General features: G+C 53.3%; 1 protein-coding gene across 2 annotated transcripts; it reads left to right on the top strand.

Moving 5' to 3' along the window:
- The first annotated feature begins 2289 nt into the window (after positions 1–2289).
- ACR (acrosin) lies at positions 2290–8015 on the top strand. 2 transcript variants are annotated; one of them, XM_059187425.1, is made up of 6 exons: positions 2469–2560; positions 2842–2885; positions 3458–3664; positions 3882–4165; positions 6693–6838; positions 7362–8015. In XM_059187425.1, exons 3-6 carry the CDS (start codon positions 3549–3551, stop codon positions 7887–7889), a joined length of 1074 nt encoding a protein of 357 aa, XP_059043408.1. In that variant the 5' UTR covers positions 2469–2560; positions 2842–2885; positions 3458–3548; the 3' UTR covers positions 7890–8015. The 2 variants fall into 2 exon arrangements, with proteins under 2 accessions (XP_059043407.1, XP_059043408.1); XM_059187424.1 differs by lacking the exon at positions 2842–2885 and having other exon boundaries at positions 2290–2560; positions 7362–8014.
- Positions 8016–17433: the final 9418 nt, after the last annotated feature.

Raw genomic sequence — 17433 nt, forward strand, 5'->3', positions numbered from 1 at the left:
AGGCTCCCCGCTGAGCAGGGAGAAGTGGTAAAAGCCGTGAGACCCCCCCCAAGGGGAGGTTACTGAGGCCCAGTTACGTTCATGTAGGTGCAACCCAGCTTGCTGCTTGGCAGGAATGGGAGCAACATACCAAAACTCGTAACCCCCCGGCCTTGCCTCTCCCTACCAAGCAAAGAGAAGATGTCCTGGCCCCGTGTTAGAAGGCAGAGGAGGGACAGGAAGGGGTTCCCCAAACAGAGAAGTCACTTGGAGACGGGAAGTCCCAGCAGGCCACTCCACGCCATCGGAACAATTTTGTTCAGGTGACTCCCTGGCAGGTGTCCCGATGGAGGAAGGTCTGCAGCGGCCGCAGGGTTACTCTCCAGACCTTAGCCCACAGATTTCACAGAGCAACAGGACTCGTAGAAGGGCACTGCAGTGAGAGCCAAGGGCTCACATGCAGCCCAGAGGACATGCATGCCCCTAAGTGACAGCTACTGTAATTAGATCTCGTGCCGCCACCCAGCCTCAGTGGGAAAGACGAGGCCATGTCTGAGAGATTCCTGGAAGGCCCAAACAAGCCTCCCCTCATCCTGGCCTCTGCAGGCATTTCTAAGGGTTATGTCAGTCTCCACAGGGCCTGGAACACACAGCCCCGAGAGAGGTCACTGAGCAAACATGGACTGAGTGGCATCAGCACTGTCGGCACCCGGCACCCGGCACCCCATAACAGGCGAGGCAAGATCTTCTGGCCTAGAGGAGACATGGGGACACTCATGGAGTATCATGGAGAGGAAATAAAAGGCCTGACAATGGAGTTGAAGAACTGCAAACACCTGGCCTGCAGGGCGGGAAGAGAAGACCCCTTGTCCCTAAGAGACCAGAGATGGAAACTCCAGATCTAGCAGAAGAGGTGAGAGCATCTCCCGACACTCAGGGGGAGGAGACAAAGCAGGAACACTCAGGGAGGGCACGGAGACCTCCTTACACTCAGATGGGAGAGGGAAGATTTCGCAATCCTCAAGTAGGGGAGATAAGACCTCAAGATCCCCAGGAAGGAGATAGAAACCTTCAGACAATCAGGGAGCTGGGATGAGATTGTCAGACATTTCCCGAGTAAAGGAGACCTTGTGATGTTCAGGTAGAGAAGATAAAAGCTCATGACTCTTAGGCAGGGAGGGAGACTGTACTCACGTAAGGGGCAGACGACTTCCAGCAGCCAGGTGGGGGCATGAGAATTCCTGGCACGTCAGTGTGGCTGAGGAAGCCTCCGTGCCCTCCCACAGGAGAGATGCAGCTCCTGGCCTTCAGGTAGGGGACAGACAATCTCCGCGTTCTCTGGTAGAGAAGAGGCCACAGAGTGACACTGAGGTGGTAGAGATGAGGCCTTTGGCCTTGAGATGGGAGAAAAGAGACACCCTCAGATTCAGGAAAAGGAGGTGGTAGTTCCTGGTGCCCAGGTAAAGACACACAAGACCCCATGAATGTTCAGTTGAGGAGGACGTGACCTCCTGAATGCTATGGGAGATGAGGCGGTATGACATTTGGTGCGAGAAGGTAGCAGAGGAATGAAGGCATCTGACAACCGGAAAACTCTGAACACTCAGGAAGAAGCTGCGAGGTGTCCTGACACGCAGGTAGGCGAGGGACCACCTTTCACTGCTCAGATGGTCTAGTGGAGAACCTACACTCGGGTGGGGGAGGGGACTTCCTCCCAGTCTTGAAGGAGGGGGGATCCTCGTGAGCTGCGGGTGTGTGAGGCGAGCGTTTGTCTTCCCCCGTGGGGGAGATGCTGCCTCTGAGGATCAGAGGAAGTGAAACCTCAGGGTACTCATGTGACGGTGATGAGAATTCCTGACCCTGAAGTGTAGGGACGCAGCGTGCTGCATGGAGGTCCCGGAGAGGAGACTTGGAGACACTCAGGCAGGAAACACCAGATCCTGCGACACTCAGCCATGAAGAGAAGGGTGAGCTTTGTAGTCCTGAATGAGAGAAATTCAAAGTGGCTCCTGGAAAATTGTGCTGATACCACGTACTTGGAACGTAGGGAAAGACAACCTGCCCCACGCAGTGTGAAGGATCGATTAATCTGGTGAGCCTGACACCCGTGACCCCTGACAGGCTCTGCCATCTCGACACAGGGGAACAGAGCCGCCCCCCAGCCCACGATCTGGAACAGGAACTGTGGTCACAGCTTGCCCAAGCGGGGCAGACCTTGTACGAAATTGGAACCTCAGATCCTCGGGGACCTTCGAAGGGTGACTAGGAGTGACGACGGTCTTGGCCTTGGGACAGAGGGTGGGGCTGGAAGGAGCCCCATGCCCCTTGGGGTGGGAAGGGGTCTTTCCCGAAAGCTGGGATCTTGTTTCAGCCTGGACCAGTTAAGCTCAAGGGCTCCTGCCCGTCCTGACTCCTGGGGGGAGGGGAGCAGCCCGGCTGATTGGCCCGCAGGCCTCAGAGCTCTGTGAGGTCACTAGGCTTCCGGGCCAGGCTGGGGCAGGAGCGTGGTTAGGATGCTGCCAACTGCCGCTCTGCTGCTCTTGGCAGTGTCCGCGGTTGCCAAAGAGAACGCCACGTGTGAGTAAGTGCCAGCGACCCCTCGGGGGGCAGAGACAGTGTCTTCTGAGGAGCAGGCCCCACCTGGCCAAGCTTGGGCCTGGGTGGTGCCCTGGGTCTCACAGGTGTGACCCACATCCCCAACTCAGACCATCCCTGCTCCCAGCTGCTTCCGCCCGGAGGCCCCAGGGCTGACCCTGGGCTCCTCTGCCTCTCACAGCGCAGACGGGGGGCCCTGTCCTTACCCTGACCTCACTGCCTCAGACCATCAAGTCCTAATTTTTAGAAGCCCCTTTCTTCCCACAGATACTGCGGTGCCCCCACCTGTGGCTGACCCCAAAGACCCCAGGGTACTGTCGTGGCGTCTTCTAGGGCCCCCTCCCCCTTAGACTCCGACAGCCCCTGAGGTACCCTCCGAACTATTGTGGCCGCCCCCTGGCTCCCAGGACTCCCATCCCCGGACCCCTGCTGGTCGCCCCCAGGGCCGGCCTCCTCCCGCCACCCTCCGGCCCCACCCTGAGGCCCCAGGGTGCCTGCGGCCCTTCCCTGAGTCTCCCACCCACAACTGGCCCTAAAGGCCCCAAGCCAGTACCTCTCGCCTCCCCATCTGGCCTCCGCCCTGCCTGGGGATCTCCGGTGCTTCTAGGGCCCTGTCATCGGTTCTGCTTCCTCCGGCCCCTCTTGCCTCGCCTGTGGCTCCACCCACGAGACCCCAGAAATCACACTCCTCAGAGCCATTTCCTGGAGCCTGCAGCTTCCAGCCAGCCTGGCTGCCCCCAGCGTGTCCCCTCAGCAGCCCCTCCTGCCCTCCCCTCTCCGGGCTGCCCCACTTGGCCCAGCCGCTCCCCCCCCACCGTTGCGCAGGTGTGAGAACGGGCTGCGCCCCTCCCTGGTTTGAACTGTGCTCCCGGTCTCTCCTCAGTGGCCCCTGTGGGTTGCGCTTCAGGCAGAGCTCACAGGGGAGTGGCCGTGTCGTCGGAGGGCAGGATACGACCATCGGGGCCTGGCCCTGGATGGTCAGCCTGCAGGTCTTCACGTCCCACAACCACCGGAGGTACCACGCGTGCGGAGGCACCTTGCTGAACTCCCACTGGCTGCTTACTGCCGCCCACTGCTTTGTCTCCAAAAAGTAGGTGTGGGAGTGCCCGGAGGGAGGTCTTCAGAAAGGGACCTTCCCCAGGGCCCTCTGCACACTTTGTCCTGGGGCCCTGGGCCTTGGGGCGAGCGGACAATGTGTGGGTGGGCCCAGACCCTTGCTGGGGGAGGGCTCTGAGGGTCACGGCCACAGGAGGGTTCCGTCGAGCCCGTCCTTTCGGAGGTGACCAGGCCTGCCTCTGTGCCCACAGGAAGGTGTATGACTGGAGGCTGATCTTTGGAGCGAGCGAAATTGTGTACGGGAACGACAAGCCGGCGAAGCCGCCTCAGCAGGAGAGATACGTTGAGAAAATCGTCATTCATGAGAAATACGTCCCCAGTTTGGAGCACAACGACATCGCCCTCATGAAGATCACCCCGCCGGTCCCCTGCGGGCAGTTCATCGGAACGGGCTGCCTGCCCCAGTTTAGGGCGGGCCCACCTAGAATTCCCCAGGTCTGCTGGGTGGCTGGCTGGGGGTTCTTGAAAGAGAAAGGTGAGTACCGGAGGGGCTCGCACAGGGGTGGGGGCAGGGCTGGTCCTTTCCTCAGTGGTCTCTGAGGTGCAGGGCCGAATATGGGCCCTGTGGGGATGGCCGCCAGAGTGCAGGGCACTGTCCCCTTTTATAGCCAGAGAAGCTGGCGGCCGGGTGCCCTATCCACTGCCTCACCACGGATGGCTCGTGCCGTCGCCGGAGGGAAGGGTGCACACAGGCACAGGGGACCCTGGGCACTTGTAGAATGGGGTCGGGCTGTGGCTGTATCTGGAGCTGGATCCCCAGTTGTTACCTTCTGGAAATGGGGTACTGTCACCTGAAACAACAGTTGAAGAAGAGCTCTCCATGGGGTTTTGTGGCCGAGGGCCGTGCCCCTGCCAACATCCGTTTCTCTCTCTATGAGTGGAAGGGCCATGTCACATGGTCTCTGAGCTCTGAGACCCCAGAGCCCAGCTCTCCTGACCTCAGTGAACCTGGGGTCCCCACCCCTGGGGGGTTGCGATGTCAGAAACTGCCCTCCCCACCCGAGCGACCTCGTTTTCTCTGGAGAGAAGGGACAGGTTTTTTTGGAGGTCAGCTGTGGGCAGCAAGAGTTTGGCTAGGCCTTCCAGATGTCACCCAGTCACGCTGGGGATGAGGAGAGAGTCTGTAGGACCCTTTTGCCTGGGGTTGGCCACTTGATGAGGAGGGGACAGCTGCTCCTGCAGCCGGGTGCGAGGTTGGCTCTTCTGTCCCTTGATAGTGGAAAACCGAGGGTTCCTTATTCAAGGCACTTTAGTCACTTGAGGTTCAAAACTCAGCCTTTTCGGCCATGAAACCCTGGTGGTTCAGGATGCTGCCGGTAGCTCTTCTTCCCTGCTCTCAAGGCTGACGGGGGTGCTTCTCCTCCCGGGCAACTCTGTTCTCACTGGGTTCTGTTGGCCCTTCCCTCCCCAGACTGGGCTGTCAGCCTCCTGGCCCTGCCACAGCCTCTAGAACATTCTTCTTGTCCCACCCCCAGCCTGCCCTGCTCTGCCCGCCCTTCCCAACATGTGCACAGTGTCCCGGGGTCTTGTAGTCCCCGGAGAGCTGGTCTCAGGGTTCCCGTCTACAGTCCTATTACTACCGCCACCTTGGCTGTCTTACTGCTCCAAAGGGTTCCAGGCTCTCACCTACGTCCTGGACATAGCACAAGGCCTCTTTTGCTCTAGAACCTCCTCAACTTAACAGATTTCTAGCATCTTCTGGTGAAGACATCCCCCACTGCAAAGGACACATCTTAAGGAAATCCCCAGCCTCCAAACTTCTGTGACATTCCTGCAGACCCTCCTTTTTCTGCTTTCTCCTCGAGCCCACATGCTTCTGGGCTAGTCCTCTTTTTCTACTGAAGTTCAAGTTCTTGTGGACTTCTTCGCGTTTGTCACCCAACACCTAAAGGGGCTGGGATTGAGAAAACCCTGTTCTCTTCCCCGCCGTCTGTCTCTTACATAGATCTAACAGGTCCACGGTAAACAACCAGGCTTGTTGCGGTGCTAATTTCCGTGTCACCCCTGTCTTGGGGGCCGTGCAAAGACAAAACTGGCCGCCTCTTGGGTGATGCGGACGGCTGAGCTCAGGGCACTGGAGACAGTCGAAGCAGAGAAACACACAGTCAGCCGTTTACAGGGTGCCTGCGGGTGCCTAGCTCCATCCACTTTGGTCCTGCTTGGCCCCCACTGCCATGTTCCAAGCACAATCCGCCACCCCCCTCCTGCCTCCCAGGCTGTGGTAGGACCCTTTTGCCTGGGGTTGGCCACTTGATGAGGAGGGGACAGCTGCCCCTGCAGCCGGGTGCGAGGTTGGCTGATGGAGGCAGAGCCTAGGCTGGGCCTTTCTTAACCGAAGGCAGTGACGGGCCTCTGGGGCTGTAAAGGAATGTTCGGATCTTCCGAAGCCCACGCCCCGACAGGTCCAGTGTGTGGAGGCAGTCCTGCCCCTCCTTCTCTTCTCTAATTTCAAAACGGATGGGAGGCACACGGGGAGGGACTCGTCTGCCCACCTCCAGCGGATCCCCTCCAGAGCTGAGCAGAGGGGTCCTAACGGGGGATAGCAAGCAGGGTGGGTGACTCACAGCCGTGCTACGGGGGAACAAAACGTGAGTCCTGGATTTGTGTGGTCCAGATCCAAGCCACACCACAACCCTACCAGATGTTTGGGCGCGTGGTGCTCCAAGCTCCGGATTGGAGGACAGGCAAGTCACAGTGCTTAGCACAGGGGGTCACTGTGGGGCGTAAATGAGGCGACGCAGCATGCATTCCTTCAGCCAATCTGCTCAGCCTCCAGGCCCTGGCCACCCCCCAGCCCCCCACACCTGCACATCCCTCCCCCTCCCCCCACACCCTTCAGACGCCATCTGAGGGGAGGCGGGGTGGGGGGGAGGACACTGGCTTTCATGGACTTGAGGGTTCACAGAGCACGTCAGGATCATGGGGTTCCATGGGGAGAGGGGGCTGGGCTCTCCCAGAATGTGGTTTCTGTGATCGCTGACCACCGAGCTGCCCGGCTGTAGTCTACAGGGTCACCCCGACACTGCAGGAGGCACGAGTGAACCTCATCGACCTCGACCTGTGTAACTCCACCCAGTGGTACAACGGGCGCATTCGTTCGACCAACGTGTGTGCGGGGTACCCTGAAGGCAAGATCGACACCTGCCAGGTAACTTTCCCTCGGGCGCCCTGTGCCCTGCCCACACCTCTTTGTGAATCCCGGAGCTCTCCGCCTCCAGGTCCCTGCTTCAGTGACCCTTTCCCCGGTCCCCTCTTGTCGCAGTGAGGATGGGAGGGGCCGCCTGCTGTCCCTACCCAGAGCCGGTCACACCCCGAGAGCTGTACCCCGTCATAACACAGAGCTCATGCCGCCCGAATAGCACCCCCGAGAAAAGGCTAATCTCCCCTCTCCAGAACACGAACCCTGCAAGTCCGCTCGCCCACACACGCCTGCGGGTGCACAGCCTCATGCGTGGACACGCGGGTCGCCTTTCTCGTCTCCTCTCTGCAAGGAGACCCTTCTTGCATCCACCCGAAGCTGTTGGTACTAACCCCAGGGTTACCACTGCCACTTGGGTTCAGGGCAGCCAGAAGCCATGTGACTGCAGACACTGTCCTTCCAGGGCCTATGGCCCTCCTGGGCAGGAGAGAGTGGCTCAGACAGAGAGTGACTTCTGTGTCCTTCCGGGCAGGGGGACAGCGGCGGGCCTCTCATGTGCAGAGACAACGTGGCAAACACCTATGTGGTCGTGGGAATCACAAGCTGGGGGGTAGGCTGTGCCCGAGCTAAGCGCCCCGGAGTCTACACAGCCACCTGGCCCTATCTGAGCTGGATCGCTTCCAAGATCGGCTCTAATGCCTTGCACATGGCCCAGCTGCCCACCCCTTTCCATTCGACTTCTCAGGCACCCCCGGCTAAACTCCCCTCTGCCCACCCCTCTGCTCGCCCCCCTTGGTACTTCCAGCGCCCTCCTCGGCCACCTCCCCCCAGCCCCCCTGCATCTCAACCTCGACCTGGACCTCGACCCAAACTCCCGGCCCCACCCCCACCCCCACCGCCCCCTGCACCGCCCCCTGTCACTAGACCTCCCCAAGTACTTTCTTTCGCCAAGCGACTACAGCAACTCATAGAGATCTTGAAGGGGAAGACCTTTTCTAGCGCGAAGGGGTATTACGAAATGGAGACCACAGATCTCCCCGAACTGACGGCCACCTCCTGACCTGACGCCACTCCCAACAGATCCAGTGAGCCCTTAACTCTCAAGAAAACAAAGATGAAATAAATAAATCTAAATCTAAATATAAAGATAGAAAAAATATATATCCACAAAGACATGCTTTCTGGACTTCTTCCTCCCTGCCCTCCCCGACGCAACCGAACCCTCCCCCAGCAAGTCCGTCCACCCTCTGTCAGCCTCCAATGAGGGGGAACGGCTTAGATGTCCTTGGCATTTGTGGTTTCCTAACCCTTGGGTTTTGAAGTTGGAACAAGGTGATCTCGGGCGGCAGGCCAGGTCAGTCTCTGCAGATTAAATCAGGGCGGGTGGGCCTGCAAGGTCTCCCGGGAGGTGAGCAGACTCCGAAGGTGGGGTGTGGGTCTGCGTCCACTGGAAGAGTGACCCCAGTGGGGTGTAACGTGGCCATCTGACGCTCATTCCGTGTGGCTGACCCCAGGCCCAAGTCAGCCCTCAACCAGAGCTGCCCATGCCCGTTTGTGAGTTCCTGAGAAAGTGGTCTCTATGGGCTCAGGCCAGCTTCCCACTCTGGTCAGGGCCTAGATCAAGCCTGCACCCTGGATTAGCTGTCAGATGATGAAGGACGGCAGGCCCGGGAAAGGAATCCCCGGGCTCCCGGCAGCTGCTGCAGGATCAACCAGTCATGCCTGCCCACCAGCCCACCCTGCGTGGGCTTCAGCTGCACGACGGGCCTGGGCTCCGTTGGCAAAGATGGACGGCAGAGGGTGCAGGGGCAGGAGGGAGGGTCTCCGGGCGAGGAGGAACAAGGGCTCCGTCCTTTTCCTGCTGGGGCTGCAACAGCGGCTGCTGAAGCGGCCAGGAATCTCTTTTCGGGATTCATCAGTCTGCAAGAGTTCGAACAAACCCTTGCTTGGCCCTCCATCAGCCGTGTGGCCTTGGGAATATGGCCAGAGGGTTGTGTGACAATGAAATAGGACAGATGAGAAGGTGTCAGAGTGGGACACACTATAAATGCTCACAGATGTGGGCTCTAACTTAGAGCCAATGGGTGACGAGACGCTGGGTGACCTTATACTTCAACAGGGGAGCTCGGGGGCACACCGTCTGTGTACTTACAACCCCTGGGATGCTTAGGCTACCTAGGAGGGCTTGCACATTGATCTGGGTGGCCCAGAGCTCTGTAGGGTCGCAACATTTGATTATATTAAAAACCAGATTCTCTCTGCCTTGGCTAAGAGCCAACATTGCTAAGATTAGAGTTGGCATGTCTGTGATTCCTTTTGCTGGCTTTGGTCTTTCTCTTCTAAAGTCCATTTCTTAATCTCCCTGCTGGGTATATAAGCTTTGTACCCCGGTGTTGGACACCAGTTACCATCGAAACACTGAACAACACTCCGCGGCAGTCCCAGAGTGACACAGAAACCACACTCTCGGCCATATGGTCCACGGAGCAGAAGCAGGGCAGCAGCCCAGGGCCGCCTCTCACCCTTCATGTGCCCAAGGCTTGCTTGGCAATGGCGGGACCAGGTGTGCTCAGGCTGGGGAGGACACATCTGGGGGAGCTGCAGTACCAGGGGCGGCTTTCGCTCATCCCTGCTCTTCAGAGCCTCCCAGGATCCAGAACCAGTTCCCCTGGCACTGTTCCAGCTAACTTAGCTGTTCCAGGCTAAGTCCCCCTTCGCTTTCCCTCAGCACACCCATTTCGCTACATACGAGCCAGTACTGGTTTGTATCAAATTCACCGGCTTTTGCAACACTAATTGATGTTCTAATTTTCATTTTAAAATTATGAGTGAAGTTGACAAGTAAAGTGAGACTCTGCTCTGCCTTCATATCCCTGTGCATAGTCTAACCGTGAAGACGGCTTCCAGGTCCTGGGGCAGACACTGCTGCACATGGAGACAGGAGGAGCGGGGCAAAACTGGACAGGCTGTGCAATGAGCCGGCACCCAGGGGCACTGGGCAACTGAGGGATATGCTCCCTGTTCCCTTGTGGGACGGCTTAGGCAATATTAAGTATTCTTTTTAAAGATCAGAATTCACAATTTACTGCTAAGAACAGTAACAAAATGATTTGACAGTGGCTAAACTTGTGCACGTGATAACACCCTGATTCCTGAGCATTTGGGAATAACAGACCTAGGATGTGTGTAGGCACAAGCTCTAATTGTGAATTTGATCAACATAAGAAATCTTTTTTTTAAAGATTTATTTACATATTTGAGAGAGAGAGAGAGAGAGAGAGAGAGAGAGAGGGAGCACATGAGCAGAGAGAAGACATAGAGGGAGGGGAGAAGCAGCCCCTCCACCCAGCAGGGAGACTGATGAGGGACTTGATCCCTGGATGCTCGGATCATGTCCTGAGCTAAAGGTAGACGTTTAATGGACCAAGCTCCCAATATGAGAAATCTTATATGTGCATGGAAAAAACTGGTCCCAATGAATATAATTTTAGTATGTTGTAAATGGAAGTGGAAAAAAATGGAGGTAGCTCATCTTTGATGTGTAGAAAACTGATCAAGAAACAGAACTTGACCTAATGGAGCTTTCTGCAGAAACTATATTCTTGGTGAAGAGTCATCAGTGACCTGCTTCTGGTCTCTACAGTTGGGCAAGTTCTCAGTGGAATGGTGGGTCACACGGCAGCTGGAAGTTTTGACATGTGAACGCACCGCAGGCTCCCTTGTGTCTGTCTCTGTTGTCCCTCCGGCCCCGGCCCTCCCTGGCCCAGCAACTTCTGCGCTGCTGCTCTCACTGTGTATCCGTTTGCACTTACAATTTTTTTTTTTAATAAGCAAAATCATACAGCAAGTGCTCTTTTTATCTGGCTTCTTTCACTCGCTGCGGTCAGCACATCCACGTGGCAATGTGTCCCGGTCCTCGCTGCCACCGAGTGCTCCCCAGTGTGCCGGCCCCATAGTGTGTGTTTCTGCCCCCCGGCCGAGGGACTTCAGACTGTTCCCAGTTTTAGGCCACTAGAAATAAAGCAACGATGAATATTTGGACAGAAGTCTCTGTGTGGGCACATGCTTTCACATTTCCTGGCTAAGGGTGCCTACCTGCAGGGTTAGGGTGGGTGTGTGGTGAGCACTTTTAAAAGCTGCCGGAATGTGTTCTCAAGGTGGTTCCAACACTCCTGAACCCGTCAGCAGTATCTGAGAGTTCCAGCTCCTTCAGCCCCTTGCTGACACTTGGTGTGCCCTGTCTTTTTGCCTTAATTTAACTTAAAAACATTTAAAAATTTTGAGAGTAAGAGAGCACAAGCAAGCATGAGCAGGGGGAGCAGGAGGGGTAGAGGGAGAAGCAGGTTTCCCGCCAAACAGGGACCCCAGGACCCTGAGAGCATGACCTGAGCTGAAGGCAGAAGCTCAACCCACTGAGCCATCCGGGCGCCCCTGTGTGTGGGATTTTTATCCACAAGTGTAGTTTATAAACATTTAAAGGATTCTAAATGAATATAGTTAAAACTTATCATTGGGTAGTAGGGAGCTACCTTTCGATAGTACAAAATGTGGAAGGGCACCTAGGGAAAGGAGGAGGTAGAAAAAAGCATAAAATTAAATTCATCCAAATGAATTTTTTGGATTTTTCAAGCATGAGAAACATCTGAAAGACATACCGATAGCAAAAGTCATAGACCAAATTCTCCACTAAGCTAGGTCTATCCTCTCCGAAGATACTTCAGAGTCTCCAAACTCCCAGAGCTTTTCTGTCTGCTGAAGTCACTGCACCCAAACAGCAAACTTGATATTCAAAACAAAATTCTCAGGATGCGTGGCTGGCTCAGTTGAGTGTGTGACTTGATCTTGGGGTCCTGAGTTTGAGCCCCACGTTGCATTGTAGAGATTACTTTTTAAAAAGATACTAAAATCCCCAAATTAACACAAATCAACACCTTGCCCACAGTCAGTCTACCATCCACTTTTAGGGTGACTGATAGTTCTGCCTGTCACAAGAAGCACCCTGGGCCGCCACCTTGACCTTCATGATTCATTTACTTCCAACATATGCTTTGATCTTGCTCCACGAATTCTTTCCTTTTCCCCAAAGCTCTAGAAAATTCCAGTTTTGATCTGCACACTCAGTGAGAATTCATTCACATCCATGATATTTTCAGAAAGATGTGGAGTGACATTGCAGAACCCAGGGGCGGGACCAGCCGGCCAGCACATGTCTCTCCTGGCTGGCTGAGCTATATCGCTGACCTGACCTTGCTGGGCAGATGTGTGCCACTGTGCCCAAATCATGCCAAATACATGCCCGGACAGACTCAGGAGTGTGACTAGGCTTACATGATTCTTTAGACTATAATGCGTCGGGAATATAAGATTTGTTAATTTGGATTTTTAAAAAAGATTTTATTTGAGAGAGAGAATGGTGGGGGATAGAGAGAGCATGAGCAGGGGGAAGGGCAGAGGGAGAAGCAGACCCCCAGCTGAGCAGGGGGCCCGATGCGGGTCTCGATCCTGGAACTCCAGGATCATGACCTGAGCTGAAGGCAGTCACTCAACCCACTGAGCTGGTGCCCCTTAGTTTTGGATTTTTAAATTTCTGAGATAAGAATCCAAACTTCAGTAACGTTTCCTTGATGAAGACGATGTGAGTGTTGCATTAGATGAAGGCAGTCGAACTGTTCTGCGCAGAGAGTGGGCATTGTGAAGTCAGTGTGGTCACGGTGACGTGGCTTTAGCGATGAGGAATGGGCTGTCCGAGCACCTCCGCTCCACTCCATTCTCCAGCCACGGAAGCTCCAGGTACTCACACCCAATGTACATATTTTCCATATCCATGGCATTGTTCAGACTGCTTTGTAGAATATAGGGGGTTTCCAAAATTACAATCAACATTCCTAAAATAGAATAAAACAAAAAATTCTACACATTTCTTCAGTGCAAAGTCTTTGAAAAGAGATGTGTGCAGAGAAGTGGCCCTCTGCATACAGTTAGCTATTCCCCAACGAGGCGAGATTGTCTATAAGAAAGTAAGGAACAGGGGCACCTGGGGGGCTCAGTGGGTTAGAGCCGCTGCCTTCAGCTCGGGTCATGATCCCAGGGTTCTGGGATCAAGCCCCGCATCGGGCTCTCTGCTCAGCGGGGAGTCTGCTTCCTCCTCTTTCTCTGTCTGCCTCTCTGCCTGCTTGTGATCTCTCTCTCTGTGTTAAATAAATAAATAAATAAAATCTTAAAAAAAAAGAAAGAAAGTAAGGAACAAATTAATAATAATGAGGGGCGCCTGGGTGGCTCAGTGGGTTAAAGCCTCTGCCTTCAGCTCGGGTCAAGATCTCAGGCTCCTGGGATCAAGCCCCGAGTCGGGCTCTGGGCTCAGTGGGGAGCCTGCTGCCTCCTCTCTCTCTGCCTCTCTACTTGTGATTTCTCTCTGTTGAATAAATAAATAAATTCTTTAAAAAATTAATAATAATGGAAATACAATAATTTGAGGATTATGTTTGGATCCTTTGAGTTCAAATATTAGCCAACAGCTGCAACACACTGAGGTTTAAAGAGCATTCCAGTCATTTCAAACTTTACATTGTTCTTTTTAAAGGAAACAAGTTCTCTAAAACCACTGCTATCCCCTCTAGGTAAGTTGTTTACTGTGGTTCTGTCTGAGGCCTGTGATTGCTGCCTCCTAACCATGCCGCAGGCGCCGGGGTGCTCTGTGACTGACGTACGGTGGGATGCTCTCGAAAAAGACCCAGTAGCGCTCCTCGGTTGGGTCTTGTGCGGAAGACCGCAGAATCCACTGGAAGTGACCTTCCAAAATGTTTTTCCCCACTGAGGATGATAAGCTGAACTCAAGTGATGGCAAGTTCTATAGAGGCCACAAAAAGGTCGAGTAAACCGGCCCTTAGGGTTAGTGATTCATTAATACCTGTTTCGTAGTAAAATCAGCATTACTTCATTTGATAAAGGAATCTACTTGTAAAAACTAATGCAAAAGTTGGACTTTTGAATAGATGCAGAACTTCTTAGATTTTTTCTTAAATCAGCAAATCCATGTGATGTAGAGAGGAGGCACGCATGGAGTTTGAAAACATTGTCTTTAGGTGTCTGCAAATACCTAATTCACACTCAAGGCAGGAACCCTGCTCTGTCCAGCCAGACCCTGAGACGGCACTGAGTGTGACAAGAACAAAACCAGGAGTGCTGCCACTCTCGGTCTGTTCCGTGAACATCAGAACTGGACTACTGTATCTTTCACAGAGGTGCAGAAGGACATGCTCTCACGCTGTTTTAACCCTCAAATGCTGGGGGTGCCTGGGTGGATCAGTGGGTTGCTGTCTGACTCTCGGTTTCAGCGTGGGTGTCGAGCCCCACGTCAAGCCCCCTACGGAGCCCGGCATCCCCCACTCAGTGGGAAGTCTGCTTGAGAATCTGTCCTCCCTCTGCCCCTCCCCCTGCCCCATGCTCACGTGTGTGTTCTCTCTCTCAAATAAAGCTTAAAAAAATAAATGGCAAATGCTAAAACAGCCTATTTCAAATACTCTAATTTGTGAATTTAGATCTATGATGAAACAATGGCACTTTGCCACAGTGATTGGGGAACAGTCCACTTTTTTGCCAATTTCATGAATAATTTCCCGAACTAACTCTACAATTTCACAACACTTACATGCCTTTTAAAAAAATGTGTTGTGGGGGTGCCTGGGTGGCTCAGTGGGTTAAGCCTCTACTTTCAGCTCAGGTCATGATCTCAGGGTCCTGGGCATCGAGCTCTGCATCGGGCTCTCTGCTCAGCGGGGAGCCTGCTTCCCCCTCTCTCTCTGCCTGCCTCTCTGCCTACTTGTGATCTCTGTCTGTCAGATAAATAAATAAAATCTTTAAAAAAAATGCTTTGTGCACAGTTATGACTATAGAACTAAGCTTAATCATAGTGTAATTAGAAAACTCATGTTTGTATTGTTTCGTTTCTGTTAAAGGAAAAACTGTTACTATAAGACTTTTAATGTAATGACTTTGGTTCAAAATTATGAGAAATTTGAACAATTTCTCTTAAGACCATTTCATTTCAAATTTATACAGTTTGTTTAGTCAGCTCACCAGAAAGAGAGGGAATAGAGGGAGAGCACTTGCCCCACAGTATTTCCACACGAGTTTGAGGCATAGTCCTCCGGGTGGCTGTGCTTCTCACACCAGTGCCAAGTTCTGACAGACTCGGGAACACCACAACGGAAAACTGGATTGTTTCAACCTTCCCCAGGCCCAAACCAGTTTTTTTTTTTTTTAAAGATTTTTATTTATTTATTTGACAGACAGAAATCACAGATAGGTAAAGAGGCAGGCGGGGGTGTCGGGAAGGGAAGCAGGCTCCGCACTGAGCAGAGAGCCCGACCAAGGGCTCGATCCCAGGACCCAGGGACCACGACCTGAGCTGAAGGCAGAGGCTTAACCCACTGAGCCACCCTGGCGCCCCCAAACCAGTTTTAAATCAGAGCTTCAGCTCCTTTGATTCTTCTTCCAACAGTGCTCTGTCCCTCTGGTCAGGCAGAGGGATTTGTTTCTGGTTCTGTCCCGCTCGTTGGGGCAGCCGCCCAGAGGTCTGGAGAAGAAGTGTCCTCACCCGCTGTTGTGACTGGCGGGCGGCCTTGGTCTCTGGCTCGGCCTGCTGCTGGCGTGTCCCAGTGGTCACGTCTGCTCTATGCGGTGTAACAAGTATCCCCCAGAGTTTTGGATTTGCTTTAGGAGAATGAAAATTGTGAAGCCTTTCAAATACACTTTTGATGTTAGTTGGGTCACAGCACAAGAGGTAAGAAAACTCTGAAATACAGTAACCACAGTTTCTGTAAGTCTTCATCAGTGGCTGTGGCAGCTTCACACTTGTGGCCTCCGCAGCAGGTGCACCCAGTGCACCCTGATGCCAAGAGAAGCTCCGCACACAAAACCAACAAACTTTTTTTAAAGTTTATTTATTGTTTCATTATTATTTTTAAGATTTTATTTATTTATTTGAGAGCGAGAGAATGAGAAGGGGAGGGTCAGAGGGACAGGCAGACTCACGGCTGAGCGGGGAGCCCCATGCAGGGCTCAATCCCAGACCTGGGATCATGACAGCTCCCTCCTGTGCTCCTGAGCCATGACCGACCCCTACTGCTGGGAGCCTTCAAGGCCTACAGCAGGAGGATTTGACCAACATCCGTTGTGAAGTCATCACCGCTGTAGGTTCAGGTGATATCCATCTTCTCAGTATGGATCCAATAATAGTAGAAGAAAGACGCGTTTCCCGTGGGGTAAGAACTCCGAGGGCTTACTCTCCTGCCGCACCCTGCTGCAGCCGCCATGTTGCCCCCCAAGGCCTTTTATCCCGCTCCCAGCCCCTTTGAAAGCTGCTAATGTTTCTTCAGCATGAGACCTTCTGTAGGTGCAGAAGGCTTCGCGTGTTTGCAGAAGGCTTCACATGCCCTTCACATGGGCACTTCTTTTCTTTTCTCTCTCTTTTTTTAAAGATTCTATTTATTTATTTGACAAAGAGATCACAAGTAGGCAGAGAGAGAGAGAGAGAGAGAGGAAGGGAAGCAGGCTCCCTGCCAAGCAGAGAGCCCGATGCGGGGCTCGATCCCAGGACCCTGGGATCATGACCTGAGCCGAAGGCAGAGGTCTTAACCCACTGAGCCACCCAGGCGCCCCACACATGGGCATTTCTTGATTCATTTTTCCTCCCGCAGTCGGAAGCCAACCCCTAACACATCTGCTGACATGACAGTGTTGCAGTGGCCGGTCCGCTGAAGTCTGCCACTGCCATGGGGATCTGTGGCTGGCACTGTCTGGGCATGACTCGCTCTGCACAGCAAGTTCCAGCACTGGATCTCCTTCAGGCTTTGCGCATCTAACCTCTTGCGCCTCTAGTTTGCTCTTCTGTTTGGGAATTGTTTACTGGGTCAGTGAAAAGGATACAATCCCCGAAGAGCTAGAAGGGAGAGATGAATAGGGCAAAGTATGTGGGGGAGTGGCTGGGCGGCTTCGCCTTCTCTCGGGACTCCCACCCCCAGCATCACGGCGAGCTCACCAGCCTGCAAACCATGGGGTTTCCACGTGCATTCCCCTAAGGCTGGCGACGTTACACATGTTTTCGTGTGCTGACTGCCTTGGACTATCTTCTCTGGTGGTCTTTTCAAATCTTTTGCCTTTTTAAAAATTTTTATTCTTTTTTTTTTTTTTTTTAGAGATTTGAGAGTTCTTTTTACATACTGAACATAAGTCCTCTATCAGATATATACTTTGTAAAATATTTTCTCCCAGTCTATGCCTTTTTTAATTCTCCAAATAGTGTCTTTTTAAGAATAGAAGTTTTAAATTTTGATTAAGTACAATTAATATGCTCTTCTGTAGATCAGTTTTTTGGTGTCGTATCGAAGAAATTTTTGCTTAACGAAAGGTCTCAAAGATTTTCTTTGACGTTTTCTTCTAGAAGTATAAGAGTTTTGGGCTTCCATTTAGGTCTACGGTCCTTTTGGAGTTAGTTTTTGTTTATGATAAACTATGGATTGATGCTCGTTTTTCTGTATGGAAAGCCAGTTGTCCAGGGTTGGGCTCTTCCCCTCTACTGTGTCTGTGTATCTCTGCAGAGAATC

This window comes from Mustela lutreola, chromosome 8 (genome assembly GCF_030435805.1).
Source record: "Mustela lutreola isolate mMusLut2 chromosome 8, mMusLut2.pri, whole genome shotgun sequence".
NCBI classification, from domain to species: domain Eukaryota; kingdom Metazoa; phylum Chordata; class Mammalia; order Carnivora; family Mustelidae; genus Mustela; species Mustela lutreola.